The 20,637-nt window shown below is 44.8% G+C and overlaps 1 protein-coding gene across 2 annotated transcripts in view; it reads left to right on the top strand.

Annotated features, from left to right (window-relative positions):
• The first annotated feature begins 5,025 nt into the window (after nucleotides 1–5,025).
• BORCS5 (BLOC-1 related complex subunit 5) overlaps nucleotides 5,026–20,637 on the top strand; it is a 127,522-nt gene continuing 111,910 nt past the window's right edge. The window contains exons 1-2 of one of the 2 annotated variants that reach the window (XM_090043842.1): nucleotides 5,026–5,352; nucleotides 6,797–6,940. In XM_090043842.1, coding sequence (XP_089899968.1) covers nucleotides 5,265–5,352; nucleotides 6,797–6,940 — 232 coding nt within the window. In that variant the 5' untranslated portion in view covers nucleotides 5,026–5,264. The remainder of the gene's footprint in view (nucleotides 5,353–6,796; nucleotides 6,941–20,637) is intronic. The other variant, XM_090043843.1, reaches the window with a different exon arrangement.

Here is a 20,637-nt window from a genome sequence, read left to right on the forward strand (position 1 = left end):
CACTCTTTTTGGAGGGGAAGACCTAGCTGGATTCCAGTTTGTGCCTGCTTATTGTTCATTATTGACTCTTTAATACTAAATGCAAAAGCATTCCCTAGAAAAGAGACTACTCTGAGAAGTGCTGCATTAATACAACTATACTACTTCCAGTACTCAAGCTACTTGGTTTAGAGATAACTGAGCTATTCCTGCACATTACACGGTGCCATATAGACATACTCTGAAAACAAGTCATTTTTTCTGTGCTCCAATTTCCACATCTGCAATATTATACTACTTACTTCACCAGTGTCTGAAGTACAGTTCAAGAGCCTTGGATGGAGACATTGCAGCATTGGTGACTACAATATAAACTACCCCATGCTGGGCTGGTAAACTCTATAGATGAAACACTTAAATCCACTTGATATAAAGTAACAGTAAAGAAACATGGAAAGAGCTACTTCCTTTTAAAACTGAACAAGGAACTTTGTTAGAATAAGGGAAACAGTAACAAGTTGCCAAAACATGAGATTTACTTGTGATGCTCAATGTTCGATGTTTCTCTTAAAGTTACAGTTCCTGGTGTTGCATGAAAATGGAAACTGCAGCTTTAACAAAATGAGTACCTAGTCTTTGTGGTTGTGAAAAAAATCTTTAGATAGGTGGCCTGAGTGTGCCCTAAAGGGCCCTCAATGCCAAAAGCAAACAAAAAATAACTTTGATTTAATAATCTACTGAAAAATCATACTTACTAAGCCAATTTAATAATTGTTGGATGCTTCTGTTTGGCTGACATGCACTAGTAGCCGTAAAGATAAGTTTCTGCCTAGTAGTTTCCATAACCCACCCTACATAATTTCCTGCTACATTTATAAGGCAGCAACCCACATATTCTCATTCAGTTCCATTGATTATTTTCAAGCTTCTCATGGAGAAAAAGGTAGAATAAAAACTATGTAAAATAATCAATTGACTCCTTTGATATTGTTTAGGTCTCAGTAATGAAGTGTCACAAATGTATATTCTAATATTGACATGCAAAATTTGTATGTACTTCCAAAAACTATCATAGCTCATAGCTGACGCAGGCTTAGGAGAAATGTTGTTGTCTCCCATCTAGGTGAAAAATACAAAACTAAAATAATTTGCACACCTAATATATTGGTTTAAATTAAAAAATGGATTAACCATATTTTAAGTGTTACAAAGATCCAAATGTTGATTTTTTTCCCCCCTTTTTCAGGCACAAAGGCCTCATATTATTCATACATATGCTGGTAAATAGCAGATAAAAACCTTGACTATTCAAAAAATATTTAAAAAGGAGAACAGAATAGCCTTTTGGGAGGAAAGAAGAAAGTAAGTCACAATATAAATGGATGATGCAGAGGTAGCAATGGACATAGTCTTCCTGGACTTTCGGAAGGCCTTCGACACTGTCTCTCACCCCATTCTCATTAAGAAACTGGGGGACTGTGGTGTTGACACCCACACAGTCAAATGGGTCACCAACTGGCTGGAGGGCCGCACCCAGAGAGTGGTGGTGGATGGGTCATTTTCGACCTGAAGGGATGTGGGCAGCGGGGTTCCACAGGGCTCAGTCCTTGGTCCCGCACTGTTCAACATCTTCATCAGTGACTTGGACGAGGGGGTAAAAAGCACCCTGTTCAAATTTGCTGATGACACTAAGATGTGGGGGGATGTGGGCATGCTAGAAGGGAGGAATAGGCTGCAATTGGACCTAGACAGGTTACAGGGGTGGGCGGATGAGAATAGGATGGGATTCAACACCGACAAGTGCAAGGTGCTGCACCTGGGGAGGAATAACCAGCAGCATACCTACAGGTTGGGGAACTCCCTTCTCCTCAGTACAGAGGCAGAAAAGGATCTTGGAGTCATCATTGATGTGAAGATGAACATGGGCCAGCAGTGTGGGGATGCAGTCAGGAAGGCCAACTGTACCTTGTCATGCATCCACAGGTGCATCTCAAGCAGATCCAAGGAGGTGATACTCCCCCTCTATGCGGCACTGGTCAGACCGCAGCTGGAGTACTGCGTCCAGTTCTGGGCGCCATACTTCAAGAAGGAAGTGGACAACATGGAGAGGGTCCAGAGGAGGGCCACTCATATGATCAGGGGGCAGCAGGGCAGGCCCTATGAAGAAAGGCTATGGGACCTGAACCTGTTCAGCCTCCACAAGAGAAGGCTGAGGGGGGATCTTGTGGCCTGTTATAAACTAGTCAGGGGGGACCAGCAGGCATTGGGGGAGTCACTGTTCCCCCGAGCACCGCCAGGAGTGACCAGGAATAATGGTCACAAGGTGGCAGAGGGTAGGTTTAGGTTAGATATCAGGAGGCGCTACTTCACAGTCAGGGCGGCTAGGGTCTGGAACCAGCTTCCAAGAGAAGTGGTGCAGGCTTCTACCCTGGGGGTGTTTAAGAGGAGGTTAGATGAACATCTTGCTGGGGTCATTTGACCCCAGTATTCTTTCCTGCCATGGCAGGGGGTCAGACTAGATGATCTGCTCAGGTCCCTTCCGACCCTAGAAACTATGAAACTATGAAACCATGTATATTTAAAATAAATGATCTATTTATTCATAGAAAATGTGTTTGCACAATCAAAATCTTTACTCTTACCAGAAATTAATGTTGGGTCTAATCTATAAGAAAATAAATATTTTGCCCAAGTAAAAGTTGTGTTGTCACCTTGAAAAAACACACTACTCTTTGAAATAAAATGTGTGAAGTTCAGTCAAGCTAATTGTATAATTTGTCTGAGGTCAACTAATGATGTTACAGAACATGACTCCACTTCTATGAAAACATATATACCTGCTTAACTTTATACACTGTTTGTTTGGAGTTTATTATCGTTAATGGAATTATTGAGACATGAAACATATGTTAATCCCTACAGGATCAAAATGGTAATGGGACAGACCGAATTGTGCCAAAAAACATTTGATCGCTTTTCCAGGAAAATAATTCTATAGCTGTGAAATTGTTTGTTTTTTTTGTATTCATATTTATTAATTTAATCATAACACAATACAGATTATTATATTGCAAATACATTATGATAAAGTTCATAACCACAATAAGGTGACCCATGTCTTTTAGCAGCCTTTATGCCTCATGGAATCAGAACTCGTGGTAGAGATGATATCTTTTTTTAGACCAGCTAGATATTTAAAAATATATACTTATTTGCAAGCTTTTGGGCACTCTCACCCTTCCTCAGGCATAGGAGAATGCAAAGATTGTACAATTTCTTCTAGGTGGAAATGAAAAATCATATTTCTCAGGAGAGCTGAAGGTATAAGATTTGACTGGAATAGTTCATGGCATAAATAGCTATCTAAAAATTAATATTTCTCAGAAAAGCTGAAGGTGTTGTAAGATCTCCTGGTTAGAATAGTTCATGGCATAAATAGCCAAATGATGAGATTTAAAAAAAAAAAGAAGAGCATTGCCAATCTTACCATCAAAATAAATCCTGACGGGGTTGGTAGAATCAAGGGAGCAACTTAAACTCAGAAATAATTATGTGCTGGTGCACCAAGTTATATTCAGAACTGTACAGAGTCTGGAGTTCTCACCTAGCAGAGAATGGATTTGTCTAGAAGCCAGTGCTGGCACTGTTATTCTGGATTAATTGTTTTGTCTTCATTTAAGGTTTAAGAATTGAATTTCTATTAAAGGAATTTGCCCATATATATATGTTTTGTTGCTGTTTTTTGCTTTTTCTGGATACAAGAACAATAAAGTAAAACTTCAGAGTGGATTCCCCCCTTTCTCCTTAACTGAGTCACTTGTGAATTTTCTGTCTTGGCTGCTTAACCCTGCTACAGGGATAAAGGAATGTTGTTTCCTACTTATCATTACCTGCTTATTTATTTATCAGACAGATGGTACTTATTTTTAAAGAGGTGGATGCTCTTTTTCATTGATTGAAAAACAATATTAATAAAAGAAATTAGAACAATGAAGCTGTGCTGCTTTTATTTGTTAAACTGTCCAGAAGAGATTTTGTCCCTAGTACAGTAATAATGACATATTTCCTGCTGTCCCCCCTCAAAAATGTTTGTGCAATTTGGGGGAAAAAAAAATCAATGAATATACCCAGCTGAAAAATGGTATGTGGATTAACACCAACTCCGCAAACACAAAAGCAGGTGTAACTGCATTAATGTGAGTTCCGTGGGATAAATTTGCTTGTGAGATTAGGTGAATCAAGAACTTGTCCATCCCTCCTGACATGATCAAACACCCCAACAAATGGATCCCCTTCTCCATAAAAATCAAAACTAAACAAAGACAGACAAGGTTCTTTGGGTAAACTACATCGTTGGAAAAATTGTTCTTGGCAAGCTTTCAGGCACAAATACACCAGACTCCCCCTCTGCCTGAAGAAGGGTATTTGTGCCTGAGAGCTTGCCAAGAACAATTTTTCCAACTATGTAGTTGGTCTAATAAAAGATATCACATTTACCCAAAGAACCTTGTCTGCCTCTGTCCTTAGACCAACACCACAACCAACACCTCCAAAAAGCAAACAAAGAAACTTTCTGAACCACAGCCCCCTGCATGAGAGAAAAGCCAGCTATTTCTCAATACCATTCACTCTTGCTAATCTTATTTTGCATGGAAGGAAGTTGCTCGGATACTCTCTGCACATGGGTGTCTGGATAAAACCCCTCTGAAAGCTCATTTAGATCTGATCCCCAGCTCTAACTGCAGGATCCCTGCTAGGTTAAATATTCCAGTCTAACTTTAGCTTCTCCCTCTCATTTCGATCAATGCTTTAAAGAGCCTCCTTCATTTTCTTTTTCCCTTCGCTCTCTCTATCTCTGCATGCATGCATTTGGCAAGCAACCCCTCGGCTAACACACTTCCCCGCTCCCAGGGACTAGGCTCAGCTGACGTACAACAGCCGCCTCTTTAAGCCTGGGCTCCCTCTGCCTCCTCCCATCCCCTGCGTGGACGACGCTTCCTTTGACCCTGGAACAGAAACAATCCCGGACCCGGAAGCTGCTTCTACACATGCTCACATGGGGAGCTGCTGCCGGCTGGATTGCTGGTTGTTTGGAGGCTGCTGGGAGCACTTGTTCCCTTGCTTCTGAGGCAGGAGGGAAAGGAGCCCCGTGGCTTGCAAGTGGTGGGGGAGAGGTTGCATTGGCAGTGCAAGGATCTCGCTATTCCCCCCCCCAGGGCTGGGGTGTGTGCTTAGCAGTGTAGAGGTCTTGGGGGAATCCTTTTTCCTCCATCACAGCTGTAGCTATGGGAGCAGAGCAGAGTGCAGAAGCTGAGAGCCGGCCACATGATCTGAGCTCTTCAGGTCAGTCTCCTTTTCACTCCCTGGCTACAGGTATGGCCTGCTGGGAGGGGCAGTGGCAGTGGCAGCAGTAAAAGCTGATGGGGGAACTGGTTAATTACAGTGGGGATTTTTGTGCTTCTATCATTATGCAGTACATGACTAATGCAACGTTTATTAACCCCACATTTCATGGCTTACAGGAAGTATGTTTGCATGAGGGACCCAACAGCCAGCAGGGAGGAAGTGATATGGGTAGTATGCAGCCCTTGTAGTAAAAGGAAGCCACTTTTATGGCTGGGGCCTGAGATCTAGGTGTAATCTTTCCTTCCTTGGAGAGATGGACTTGCATAGGTTATTTCTTCTTCTTACAGAAATTTCTGCTGTAGGTGGGTGCTCGTAAAGGGGTGTTATTGTATAGAGCGGATCTGTTGGATGTTTGATCCTAAGCAGTGGTATGGTAGAATACAGCAGCAGCTGTCAGGACTAAGTGAAAGGAACAAGAGCAGGGATAATATTTGGAGACTTGCAGGTTCATATCATTAGCTATGCTGCATACTGATTCTGGGGTCATGGATGGAGCCAGCCAAGAGTCATGGAGATAAGTGACAATAGAGACTTCAGTAGTGCTTATTTTCGTCCCCTGTTTGACACCATGATGAAAGACAACAACAATTTAAAATTTGGACTTTTTTTTTTTTTTTTTTTTTTTACAACTTTACTTTCAATTAACCTTAGAAACTGGGTTTGGCTGGAAAGATCTCAAGAATGGTAAAAGCCCTAGTCATTATAGGGTAGTGTCAAATTAAGAATCATATGTTGTCAAGAGATTTCTTTACTAATAACCCATTTTAGTAGTCTGAAGCGGAAGGACTTAAAAATCGAGTGAATTTGTCCACATATATCTGCTGCATGTCAGCTTCTAATTCATTTCTATGTCCATTAGACAGTGAAGATAAGTCAATTTTTATTCAGAGTGAAACGTCACCTCAGTTCTTGGGCTGCAGTGTTTTCAGTTTCAAACTGTGCAAGGATTCCTTCACTTGATTTTTATTGTGGAAAAGAGTTGATTTTAATCTGTTCTTTTGTTACCATTTTGGACCAAATTTAAGTTTAAAAGGGACCCTTTATATGTACCAGAAGTACAGCAGTTCTGACAGTTAGCATGAGTTTTTGAAAGACTCCAGAAGTCTATTTTTGTTCTGTCAGGCAGCGAACGTCATGTATTAGTGTGAGAGTGAGCATGAGACATCTTAAGCACTGACTCCAGTAAGTGGGACAAGGATGAAAGAGTAGCGAAGTCCACTATGGATTTTACTTAAGGAAATAGCTCTGTGCCACAGTGATGGTGACTATAGAAACTTGACATTAATATGTCACTTACATCTGTCATTTCCTCTTGGCATCAAATGAAGCAGATCAGACATAAAAGAATTTGCTGGTTCACCTCCGTATACAGCTGTGTGTCTGATTTTACATTTGTTCTTTTTCCCCACAGCATCCCCCTCTCCAGCTAAGCACCGGGCTAAGATGGATGATATTGTTGTGGTGACCCAGGGAACTCAGTCCTCACGAAATGTCAGCAATGATCCTGATGTCATAAAATTGCAGGAGATACCAACTTTCCAGCCCCTTTTGAAAGGTAATATACTTTTCAATTTTTCGATACTTTTTCCCTCTGGGACTGTCTCTGTCCTTCTATTAAACATGTAAAGTTCCTAGTAACCTGCACTTCCCTCCTCCTCATCCTTTAATCCATACATTGCTTTTGCTGTCCTCATAAGCTGGAATGAAGCATTGCCAATCCTGTACTTTTCCCATTTCTTTTTTTCTAGTAAACTAGAAAAACAAGAAGTGAAAAGTCAAAGAACGTCCCTATAGGTCCTGTATATATTGTGGTCTCCCTTTGTATTGGTTCCCTTTTATTTCTCCCAGACCAGTGGTTCTCAACCTTTTTTATTTTTTTTGTACTAGGACCCCTTTGTAAAGATTGATGGCTTGGCCTGTCCTGATTCACAGCCCCCTGGCCCTTCTGGTTCCATCACTCCCAACCCACAGCCACTGGATCATGCTGGTGCCTCTGACTGCCAACCGGCAGCCCCCTCCCCTGCACCCTGCTGGAGGAGGGCCCTCAGCTGCCCCCATCCCACTGGGGCCACAGTGTGGTAGCTGTGGTGGCAATGGCTCAAGTGGTGGCAGTGGAGTAAGTCTGGCCTCAGCTTGGCTGGAAGCGGAGGCATGTGAAATTCTCCCCCTGCCCTGGGCTGGGGCTGCTGTGCTGTACCAGGCAGCCTGATCACTGTTCCTTCTGGCCCCTGAGCAGCATCTCCCAGCCACCCTGCCCCTGTGAGTATGGGCAGCAGCCCCAGTACTGCTGGCCCAACCATGCATCTTCCTGCTGCCCCTAAAGGACTTTTTCCCCTGCTGGAGGTGCAGCCCCCCCCCCCCCAAATCTTGTCCCCTCTGCCCTGCTACAGCCTTGGCACACAGCCAATTTCCCCTAGTGCTGGCAGGCAGCGCACACACCCTCCTCCCCCCCCCGCCAACACCCATCCTCTCCACACACCCCAGACCCACACATCCAGCTGCTGGGGCTGCTCTCATGACACAGACACACGTGCTGCCTCCGGTGTCCCAAGCAGCTTCTTGCAAGGGGAAGTGGATGCTTTCCCACACTTCTGAGACTTGCACGATTCTTGCCACCCACTTTTGGGTAGCTACCCACAGGTTGAAGAATACTGTCCCAGATCATCATCTTTCAGTCTTCCTCTCCATCCTTTGTCTCAGCCACTCAGGTGTTTCTCTTGGATCTTGGTTGAAAATTATACTGTGGGTGCTACCTGTCTGCCTGCTGCTTATTTGGAGACATGGCAATTGTGTCATCTTTGTATGTAGGCAACCTTATAGAGATCACATATGCTGTTTGGGGCAGGTGCACTGTACCAAGCACTCTTCCTGCCTATATTGAAATGATAAGAAAGCCAGGGTCTTGAGCTGTAACTAGGACTGCAAGGGCTAGGATCATCTTCCTCTCTAGGAGAGTCATGGATCTCTGTGTTGGAGAAAAGCATGCTCCTTTGAGGAGAGAATTCCTATCAGGAGGATGCAGAGCTGCATGATGTTTTGGAAGATATGTTCCAAAGGATTGGGGGTATGACTAGGAATCCTAGGTACTAAGAGTTTTACAGTGTGCCCCCAGGGGGCTTCTGAACTGGGCCAACCCCACAGAGTCTGTATAGGTATGCTCTGATGAATAGAGCAGTAATTCTATGGAAGGATCCTTTTTCATCAGGAAGTGGTGAGGTGAGCATGGAGTCATTGGGGAGAGAAGTGGAGGCTCCTTCCCCAGGGTCAAAGGTAGGTAGTAAAAGGAAGAAGGGAGGATGCTTCATTTCCATTTGGTGTTCCTGTGATGTTCCCACCCATCTTCCTGATGCAGTTTGGAGGAGGTATGGACAGGCAGTGGATGGGGGACTGCTGTATTCCAGACATACCTGGTCATGACTTGCTTCTGAATCTCTGTGCTGCTTCAGAATGGACTGTTTTGTCAATGCCAGAGACCCCATCTGCCATTAAGAGGCTGAAGCTGTCTATTCCCTCTTGCAGTGAAGGATTTTGAAGGATCTAAGGTGTTGTGGTGAAGACAGAAGCACTAGATCAGAGCTGTCTAGTTGGTGACTTGTAGGACCCTGTAGCTGTCTCTCCCACAGTTGTGCAGAGGGGGATCCTTAGGGCCTGCTCCTGCAGCATATTGCTGGCATGGTGTGTGGTGTAGGGGCTACTACATGCTGATGCTGTATGCAGTCCTCAGTTGCAGAGAAGTTGGACAGCCCTGCACTAAATTATCAGACAATCCCTCTTGGTAACTTAACAAGCATTGTAAACTTGGGAGGGAGTCTAGTTACCAACATGGCTTTACTATGTAGTCCAGACTGGCATCTGGTGGCTATTGTGCAGTATGACTGCATACTCTAGACCAGTGGTCTCCAAACTTTTTTTTGATCGTGCACTCCTATCAGTAAAATATTTTTGAGCACGCGCCCCCAATATATGTATTAACTGAGCACACGTACACTGCAATAGAAGTTCTAATATTTTCTTCCTGCACCTCGATGGATTGTCTTGCACACCCCCTGGGGTGTGTGCATGCCACTTTGGAGGCCACTGTTCTAGGCCAAACAGCACTGACTAAATTGGGGGTGACCAACCTGTGCTATAACCTATGCTACAAGTGTCACAGGCAGCTTTGTGTGTGGCTCGCAGCAGATAGGACAAAGAAGGGAGAGGTAGCCAGCAGCAGATAGTGGAGGAAACAGAAAGGAGAGAAGGAGATGAGGCAGGGGGCACTGAATTGAAAGTAGCAAGCAGAGCAGGAGATGGGAGCGAGGGCACATAGTAGTGAACAGAAAGAAGAGCAGCAGATCAGGCTGGGGAAGGGGAGTGGAATGGCACTTAGAGAAGGTAGGGCTAATTTGTGGTATGACTGCCAAAAATGTTGGCTCTTGGTGGGGTAAATAATTGTACCTTGTCTTTGCAGGCCCAAATGGTCAGTGACTTGTGCAGTTAAATTGTTCGCAATTCCTGCATTAGTTACTGAAAGCAGTGTTGTTTCTTTGATAGTCCTGGGCCAGGACCGAAGGATACCTGGGTTCTATTCCTAGTTCTGGCACTGGTCTGCAGGTTGACCTTGTGCAAGTTTTCTGGGATTAGCCTGTTTTTATTCAAATCCAAGAATAATAGTGCTATCCTAGATAAATAGGACCACACACAATCATGTGTTTCAGCCCTCTTCTCAAGGCAGGATCATTCCTGTGTAAACCACTACAGACAATTGTCTAACCTGCTTTTAAACTTGCAGTGGTGGAGATTCCAAAACCTCTCTAAGGACTCTTCCAATGCAAAACCCATGTAATGAGAGAGCTCTTCTTGATATACAACCTGAATTTCCTTTGTTGCAATTTAAAACCATTATTATTTGTCCTTCTCTGTGTCTGCCAGGGAATAGGCTATCACCACTCTCTATGTAATAACATTTTGTGTATTTGAAGACTTATCAAACAGTTTTCTGGCCTTGCCTCTTGAGTCAGGAACTTGTTTCTTGTTTATACGGCCTAGTGCAGCAGGTATCAGGGTTACTAGGTTAAGCCTGGACTGAAATACTAGGTCACCTTGAAGTAGAGATCTCCCTTTGAACTTATGAACTACTGCCAGATAAGCAAGTCCCTTTCACTGGTCTGTGGAGACTTCAAATGTGACCCCTGATTAGCTGATGTGATCAGTAGGTCTGGAACTTGTTGCAGCATCTGTATGCTTTCACAGATGGCCAGTACTGAAGCCTGTAACTAGTGCCCCAAGACCTTTTCCAGATCTTTAGTTAGTATCTTGGACTCAGTCTGTCTCTTGCCTGTGGGTGCCAATCCTCTGTTTGTTTTCTGGTTCCAGACCTTGGTCTTTACTGTTGAGGCTGGGCTGTACCCAGCCTGGTATGGTTCAGCCAGCCCTCTTCAGCGACCACCCTCTAGTGTATGTTTGGGTCATACACTACCAATGTTTCCCTTGTTTTGGACAAGGTGGGATGTGAGTAAGGTGTGCATCAGTCAACATTGTTGCTACTATACCTGGGGACATGCTGGACAGCAAGAAGCAGTTAGAGAGCAGCTCAAGAGGGAAGTGTTAGAACTAGAGGTGTCTGGCTGCTGACTCGGACAACCCATCACTCTGTGGAAAATCAGGAGAGGCAGAAAGGGCTCTGAGCCATGTGGTGCTAGAGCAGGGTGGGGCAGGAAGGGAGTGAAATGGCTGGGGGTGGTTGGGCCTGGGCTGTTCAGTCTTGCTGAGGCTCCTCCTGGGTCCTACTGCCCCTGACACTTCTGGGCTTTGACAGGCTGCTGGAGCAGTTAAATATTAATTTTCTAAATGTTTTAGGGTCCATCATGGGCCATATACAATGGCCTGGTGGGCCGGATCCAGCCTGCAGGTCATATTTTGCCCTCCCCTGTCCTAAACTATGCCAGACAGGGGTAGAAAGATCCCTCTACACTGGCCCAGGCCCATGGAGCTGCCCATGCTAATGCTTCCTGCCACTTACTCCAGGAGGTAAAGGCTGTCCTGTCACTCACTGTCCTTGCCTATATTGACCAGGTCCTGCATGAGAGCAGTCCCTGCCCACCAGTGACCAAGTCTGTATTCCACCCTGATTCCACATACCACTGAGGGCCTCAGCTGGGAGCTCCTTCATGAAGCTGTTACCACAGGTGTGCATCTGGTGTGTTTTACAGGCACCCAACACCTGTTCCTTTAGCCAACAGAGAGAGAACCTGGTGTGCACCTGCCTTGAGTGCCCTAGGTTGCAGTCCCTCCTCCAGAACTTCCTGCTGAGGTTCTTGCTGCACTTCTCCCTGCACCTTTTTTAATGCACTCCCCTTCATAGCTCCACTAGCCCCAGAATCTCTGGGTCAGCCTCCTCCTATCTTGGCCAAGATGGCCATTTACCAGACCAGGAAGGAGGCTCTCACTGGCAGGAACCTGGGTGAGTGTGGGGCTGTTTTCCTGTTACTCCTCCACTCATTTCTGGGTAGAGTTTCACTGGTCAGCATCCTCAGGCTCTCTCAACTCATTCAGGGGGCAGTGGGTGCTGGCCCCTATGTTTTGCTTGGTGTCCCCTTCTGGATGCCTTGTTATTAACCTATGACCTTATTTCCTTCCTGGTTTTTTTCTTCTTCTTTATTTGTCTCCCAGAATTAGTTGATGTTTTCCCTAGTGGCCTCCCTTATTAAGGAAGGCTTACAGTATTTCATGATGGGCCTAAACTCATGATCTTTCAGCACATCAGAGGCCTGATATGCTTCAGTGGCATCCTAGCTCATGAATGAGGCTCCTAGGTGTTGCTACAATGCAAATTAATGCCCTTTCACCTGTGTGCCAGCATCAGCAGTCTAATGGCAGCATACTTCATTACCATTTACAAGTCATGAGTTCAAGTCCAGTTCCCCCATACTTGTCTGATGAAACTGAAGAGAATACCTAGTCCTCCTGAAACTCCTACAGACCTCTCAGAAGGGATTATCATGTATCTGAGGAATTCATGTCCAGCCCTCTTCATAGTGAGTGCATATTGAAGACAACAAAAACATGACACATAAGTGAAAGCAGTAGTGTGTAGTTTCCCTATGGGGTGAAACTGAATGACTTATAAAGTTATGTTAGGGGTATAAAATTGGAGCTTAATGAGACTTGAGAGTATATTAGGCAAACAATGACAAACGTTCCAGGCGTGGGGATCTCTGCTAACTGTAGGCTGTAGGTTTCCTTGCAATAGATGTTCTTTTAGATGAAAAGAAGGGGAAAAGAGAAACATGTGCCATGAACCTGTAGATCAGTGTCAGCTCTATGGAATACTTTGTTTTTGAACAAATCCTCCAAGTCTTGCACCTCGTCTTGCACCAGTCAGCCAGCTGTAAGGCAGACAGAACAGTAGGTATTGCATGACTGAATTATGCCCATGACAAGCTGCAGCTTTGACTTATGCAGTTAATTTTTTGTAAGATTTAATAGAAGTGGGATGATGCACAAAACTCTGTTTTTCCATTTTCCTTTTCCCTGAGTTTTATATTTTGAGTCATGTTTGCAACTATTCTTCCTCATCTATATGCACAAGATTTTTCCCACATTACAAACTAATGATGCCATTTAGCTCTTGTATAGTACTTTTTTCCTAAGTAGATCTCAAAGCATTTTACAAGGCAAATTAGCATCATTATCCCTGTTTAAAAACAAGAAATTGGAGCTGCATAGCCACCTTGGATACTTGCAAAACAAAAGGCTCTGAAGTTTACTTGTGTTTTGTCACTAATAGGCTTGAAAGAAAGTTTCTTGTCATGTCATGACTCTGCCGTAGGCGTGTTGCTAGGATTGATTCTTGGTAATATTAGTGATTTCTCAGCAGCCTTTTGTTCTGAATAAATCACATTAAGGTCTTAAAATACATAGTTACAAATAGATTATACTAAAATATAAACACAAATCTGCACAAGTTTTATCAGTAAGGGGAATGTTCTGCAGTTGAACAAACACAACACAAGAAGCAGTCCTACATGGAAAATTCATACTGCTGTCTGCAGCCAGAAGCTGTAACTGAGCTAACACAGGCTGACAGATGCCTATAATCCTTTAAAGATATGCAAAGATTGTTGTGGGTGATACCTTCTATTGAACCAACTGTATGGTTGGGATAGCTTTAGACAAGCTTTTGAATGTGATAAAGAATGCTTTACATTTGAAAGCTTGTCTAAGTCATCTCAACCATGCAGTTGATCCAATAAAAGATATTACCCACACCAGTCCTTGCTTCTTGCATAATTCCTGGACCCTCGTGGCTACATCCTCATTCCAGTTCTGTTGTTATAAAAGCCTAAGCCTGTCTGTCTGTCCGTAACGCTTTATTTGCACTCTGATTGGCTGATGGAAACAGCCGATCATAGTGCTTCAAGCATGGGGGAGTGCCACTACGATTCTGAAGCCGCGCTGGGGACCAGACAGAGGGTGCCAGCCTCGGCTCCCCCACCCCGTTCCCTGCAAGAGGCAGAACAGTGGCAGCATGGGCGTTAGTTGGCGGCACTCCTCCTCCTTCCCCACCCCCCGCCCCAGTCATTCTTGACAGGCAGTTGGCTAGTACACCTATCATCTTAAGTGAATTTTGGGTTGGTGATAGATCCAGGATTAATAAACAGTAGACCTGAACTTTTGTTTATTCACACATAGTACAAGTACTGTATGGGGAGTGAAGGCTTTCCTTTACAGTTCTGACCCAGTCCTATCTCTGGGTCTTAGAGGTGAATTTGATTATACTGTGAATACCTACCCACTAGCTGTTGGGCAGATGCAGCTGAGCAGTTTTTAAAGGGCCATGACTCTCACTTTCTGCTGACAAAGCATTATATGAGCCACTTATTGGGGGTACATATTCCATTACTATTTCCAACCTGTAATTGCCCTGTTAACTTTACTGATACCAGTTATTTGTTTTAAAGGTTTGTAAACTTTTTGTTCTTTGTTCTTTTTTTCTTTTTAAAGCAAAATCATACTTTTTTTTAGTGATACTTTCCCACACGATGTGGAAAAAAAATGCTAAACTTCCAGCTTTTGAAAATATGTCCCTGTTAAGGGGACTAAATTGGATGTTTTCAACTTGACTGAACAGCTTGGTAATTCTAGATTAATCTTGTGATTTAGCACAAGGTGGCACTGTTTCCTTCTCCTTTATTGATTCTTTGCAGTTGTCTTGCAAATATCTGTGCACAGGAGCTACAATAATAGATGGTGCAATGCATCAGTAACTGTTCGGGGTGGCAGGAGCTGGGGGGGAAGCAAAAGATAGATAATGCTTGGTAAGAGCAAGCATTAATATTTTTTACAGAGAAATCCACTAGCTACTATCATTTAACACTTCAATCTATCATGTAGCTAGATGGAACTGATCAAATTCAGGACTATTGAAAATGGCCCAAACTCCATTAACTTTAGCATATGTGTTGCAGCTTGCACTTAGGGTTGACCTTCTGGCTTTTTTTTAAACCCTCTGTTTCCTTTCCCCCTTATCCCTCCTGGGCAAAAGGTTCTTTTTTACTGACAATGAGTGTTTAAAAATGTAAGTCCAAAAAGGCATTTCTTCAAAGATAAAGGCCCCTGAAAAGAGGAATTTGCAATGAGCGATGACTTCTTAGATTCTGATTGTGCTAGTGTGTTGCTTATATTATTGTCAGAATTGCCATAGACTTTACCTATTCTTTTGATAGGTAATAACGATATCTGATCCCATTACTGTTACTAAGCTGTTTATGTATCTCTTTTATGTAGACCTTAAAATACCTGCTTTTTTGGGCAGAATGATTAATTTCTTAGCTATAATATTCCTAATTTATTCATCTCTCCAGGAAAAAAATATCCCTAAATGTGTCTCAAAGTTGAAACTAAGGACTAGCTTTGCAGATGCAACTTCAGTATTCGTACCATGGTTATGCTTTCTTCCTTTCTGTTTTATTTTTGGGACTTGCCAAAGTAGTAGGCTATGCTCTGATTGTATTGTATGAAGAAACGTGTTTTCTCAAAATTTGAAAAAATCGGGGGAAAAAAGGGGAGGGAAGGAACACCTAGGCAATGTGGTTGAGTGAACACGGGTTTTTCTAAAATAAAAACCAGAATCATTTGTGTAGGTCTGCTTGCTGCTGCTTAGTTGATCCATCAAGATGAATAACAGTGAATGCTTTTATGATGTCTTCATTTGAAAGTACTGTTCTGTGTTTCATTACATTTGGGTGGGAATGTGTAGGGTAGTATGATGGTTTTTCTAAATGCAGGAACTGTTCTTGTGTTCTAACGAAAACTCTTGTAACTACACCACCACCATCAATCCTTCATTCAGAAACAGTGATGGTAACTGGTACCCTGTTGATCTTGGTAGACTTTTTTGTTAGTATTTTCCTTACCTTTCCATTTTATTTCCCTCTGTGAAAAGTGGACCCTAATGTTTCTCTAATGACAATGGTCAATATGGTGCTTGCTTTCTGCCATTGGGTGGCTTTGAATTTCCTTGATCCTTGGTGTTTGAGTTGGTTGAGGGCACTCTAAAATCTGTGCAGAGCTATTTCAGCAGCCCTCAACCATACACCATGTTGTGTGATGTGAATCTTTATAAACCTGATAAAAAAAACTTTATATTCAACTTTATAAAAACAAGCAACTTAAAAGCGACTTAATACAAGTGATAGCTAAATACTATCCATCATCCATCTAATTGCTGCTGTGTGTTGTTTGCTTGTTTTGTTTTTGGTGCTCCTACTCTCTGTTTTATTTCATCCACTTGTTTTCTTCAGTCTTGGACTTGAATTGTATCCTAATCCAATATAGGGAAGTCTTGTTACAGGTTTGCATACTGCTGCGTACAGTGGGTTTCTGGCCTTCACTATTATTGCAGTACGTATAATTAATAAAATGATGGTATGAACACGGATGGCATTTCAGACGAGCCGAACATGTAGTCCCTGCTCCAAAGACTGTGCAATGTACATTTTTAAACTTGATGAGCAGTGGCAGACCCAAAAGTTGGCATGGGAAAGGTTTAGGTTTGAGTAAACCAGTTTGAAGATGGACGACACTTAAGGAATTAACTTTTTAGTGAATTATTGAGCAGAAATAAAATAAAACACATGTAAACTTGCCTCTGCTTTGCCTCAGCTGTTAGTAGACCTACGTTTAGTTCCCTGTTTTGCTTTAAAGATTTGAGCATCCATCTCATCTTCTAAGATGTTATTGTAACCTTCTGGCTGTAGGGAACATCTAATAAAGCTGTTCCACTTAGCAGGGAGTATGTAGATATTTATGGTTGGGGTGGAGTGAAAGGGAAGTGAGAGAGAGTAGGAACAGATGCAGAAGAGTAAACATGACTTGAGAGGTTTGGCTTTCATGCTGGAGAAGGAAGACTGAATATATAATCTGAAATGGGCACAGCTCATGGTCCAGGAGCTGGAATCCAACTGTCCTGTGTAGCAGATAAGCAGGGTTGGATTATAAGGGTTCTAGTGATGAGGAACAGTTCTGTTGTCTGCAGCGAGCTATTCTGTATGCGTTGCTTTGGTTGTGTCCCATGGATTAATGTTGTGAAGCTTCACTCATGTATTTTCATTTGTGTGTTATTTAAAAAGCATAATGCTTTAGATTTATTTTTAGTATGGTCTTTTAGAGATGAGGCAAATGTGCCTTTAGTGTTAAAGAAGGCAATTTCTGACACATCTGTCACCAAGGGGTTGAATTGATCTGTGTCTCATTGGCAGGCCTTAAGTACTAGGCTTTTCTAACATGACTTGGTCTTGGGTGGGGTGGGGGGCTCGTGCATGTAGGCAGAGAATGCTGTTACAGACAAACTTGGATAGCACAGCAATTTTTAAGTATGGTGACCACAATAAAATCTGGAACAAGTGCCAGCAAGCACACTTGTGTACCCCTTCCCTCCTCCCTTGACTCCCAGCCATGGGACTGGTAAGACCACATGGGGTGTGTGCGCACACATGGTACCCGCTGGCTTCTTTCTTCCCCCCTCCCCATTCTACTGTGCAAGCAATTCTGCTCACAGCCCAATGGAGCCCAGACCAGGGAGCAGCCGATTGCTTGAGCTTCCTGGAAAAATTTAAGGAAAAGTTCTGGATTGATGCAAACCCACCCACAAGAGCTGGGTACATGCAAGTGGGTTCATACCAACTCAGGACTTGCTTCAGTTTTCTCCAGCAGCTGAGACAGTCCTGGATTTCAGAAGCTGTGATGGCCTATCCTGGACATATGGTCACCCTAGTGATACGGGACACAAATAGCCACCTCAGTATGCATGGGAAAATGGCACAGATGCTAAAGAGGATAAATAGGTGACTTTTTTTATAGTAAATGTTGGTAGTCCTGGAGAAAAATGAGAAATGGAAGGTGTAAAATATTGCATTTACTCCAATAGAAAATGACCCTGATTATAAGATGACCCCCCAGTAATTAGATTCTATATATGGAAAATTTATAATTCATTATAATTTTCCAGGAACTGCATTTGTCTCCTTCCCACTGCTGTAGCAAGGAAAATTAAATCTGGGGGGGTCAGCTAGCCCACTTTCCCTCTTCCCCCCCCCCCACCAGCTTCTTTCTTCTGCAGCCCCTTCCCCCCCTTACTGTCAGACCCTGTTGTCCTGAAGCACATGGAAATGAGAAGCAAATATGAAAATGCTGACCTTGGAATAAACTTAGCTGCGTTAATTTGGATATGGTACCCATAGACTTAGTTCATCTGGAATTGATGCATTTTATTTTTTTTTTCTCTTAAACTGCTGTGAGCTCTAGCACAGGCACTCCATAAACACACTTTTAAACAGCATTTTTGTACTTTGTCCCGGGGAGCTAGAGCAGGACTTACCGGCACAGCAAGAAGAACATGCAGCGCCGCTGGAGAGACCCGCGCGGCACGCCAGCCACTTTTTATGCAAACGTGCCCAGAAGATGACGTCATCGGGAGCAGGCGGCCGGCGAGGACAAAAGCGGCCGCGGAAGAAAGAGAAGGGAGAACAGAGGAACCGGGACTGGATCCGGTGGCGGGAAGGGCGGAGAGCCCCAGGGAGGGGCAACGACCGGCTCCGCCGGGGAGGAGAGCGGCAGCGACAGCCGGCAGCAGGGCTTCGGACGAGCAGAGGCAGGCAGCATGGCAGGAGGCGGTTCACGAGGGAAGAGAAGCCGGAAGAACGGCCGACGAGGGACCTTTGGGATACAGACCTGGAGCCAGCGAGACCCACAGGTCGAGTGCTGGGGTGGCAGTGCAGGGACGCAACCCTGCAAAAGGGGGCGAAGACCTGGGAGAGCCCTGAGAGGGTGTAGTTGGGTGGAGGTCGCCGCCAACCGGCCGTGATCAAAAACTTAAAGGGGGCACTAGGGAGGTTGGGGCTAGATACAGCCCGGGAGGGCCCAAGGAGGTCCGGACAGGATCCTCAGCCAGTAGAAGGGCTGAGGAGCTGGTCTTTAAGTTGTTTATAGGTTTGTTTTCCAGTTAAAGGATTACCTTATCAGGGACAGCTGCAGAGGTATATTCGTGGGAATAGGGCAAGGGTGCTCTAGAGAGTCCAAACCCATGCTGCGACCCCGCGCAGGGTCAAACAGGGCGGAGAAAGGAGGGAACGGGGACAGGCTGGTCCGCGAATAACCCGATGAGGGCAGGCCCGGCGAAGGGGAACTACCATCCCACCAACAAGAGATCTGACCCATAGAAGGGAAGACACTAGAGGTGGTGTGAGGCCGGGGTGCAGGGGTGGCGGAGCCCTGCGATGTGACCGCCGAGGGATCCTGGGCCACGGAGCACTCCACGAACCGACCTTAAAACTGAATGTAACATCAAGTTGTGGCGGGTGAGAACTAAGGCGGGGACTGGGCTGAAAGAGATCTGCTCCTATCCCACAGTAATCCTGTGAGAGAAGCGTCATCCCTCTACCGAAGGTGAACCACTTGCAGGTGAGGGCTCTAATCTGGCGGTCACATACTTATATAGAGTACAAACTATGCTTGATTGTCTCAGAGCACTAAGGTGTGCCTGCTCCTTTAAGGGCAGAATCTGCCTAGAGAGAGGACCTTAGGAGCCGGGCAGAAACTCCACGCATGCAGTTGCCATGGCAGCAGGCTAATGAGGGAATTGGCCTGCACCTGGTCAGCTGACCAGAAGGAGGCAGGGCCCTGGGCACATGTAAGTCCCAGGGCTGGGACTGGAGGCAGTCAGTTCTCTGGCAGCAGCCGGGGGGAAGGAGTTCATGCAGAGAAGCTCCATGGTGATGCTGGGCTGCCTGTCCAGCTGCTGGTAAGACTAACGGGCTCCAGGAGCTCCTAAAGTGCCTGGGGATAGGAGGCACATATTGCTGAGGAAGAAACTGGCCCCCTTAAAAGGTGCAGAATAAGGCCTCCAGTGTCGTTGGTATTATTACTCGTATTATGTTATAGCCTAGGGGCTCATATTTATGTTGTTGTTTTTAAACTGGTGGACTGGGTTGAGGCTATTGGGGAGGAGGAGGAGGAGGCTTCCTCTACTCTGTAGATCCCCAGCACCAGTGAGGCACAGAGATGGGGGCTAAGTGTCCAGTGACAACAAGAGGCCCAACTAGACTGAGGCCTCATCACAAGAGATGATGTCTAAATGCCATCTGCAAGGCATGGGGCATGGTAAAGGGGCAGTTTTGGAGCCATGCATCTAGCCCATAAGGCTTGGGGAGGGGTACCATAAGGCACCTCCTGAGTGTGGGACCCATACTTTCATAGTTTGTAGGGTCAGAAGGGACCTGAGCAGATCATCGAGTCCGACCCCCCTGCCATGGCAGGAAAGAGTACTGGGGTCAAATGACCCCAGCAAGGTGTTCATCTAGCCTCCTCTTAAAGACCCCCAGGGTAGGAGCCAGCACCACTTCGCTTGGAAGTTGGTTCCAGATCCTAGCCGCCCTGACAGTGAAGTAATGCCTCCTGATATCTGGCCTAAATCTAACCTCTGCCAGCTTGTGACCGTTATTCCTAGTCATTCCTGGTAGTGCTTGGGGGAACAGGGACTCCCCCAATGCCTGCTGGTCCCCTCTGACTAGTTTGTAACAGGCCACTAGATTTCCTGCCCCCCAGCCTTCTCTTGCGGAGGCTGAATAGGTTCAGGTCCCATAGCCTCTCCTCGTAGGGCCTGCCCTGCTGCTCCCTGATCATGCGAGTGGCCTTCCTCTGGACCCTCTCCATGTTGTCCACATCCCTCTTGAAGTGCAGCACCCAGAACTGGACGCAGTACTCCAGCTGCAG

Source organism: Crocodylus siamensis, chromosome 4, assembly GCF_052110815.1.
Source record: "Crocodylus siamensis isolate JL-2025a chromosome 4, ASM5211081v1, whole genome shotgun sequence".
NCBI lineage: Eukaryota > Metazoa > Chordata > Crocodylia > Crocodylidae > Crocodylus > Crocodylus siamensis.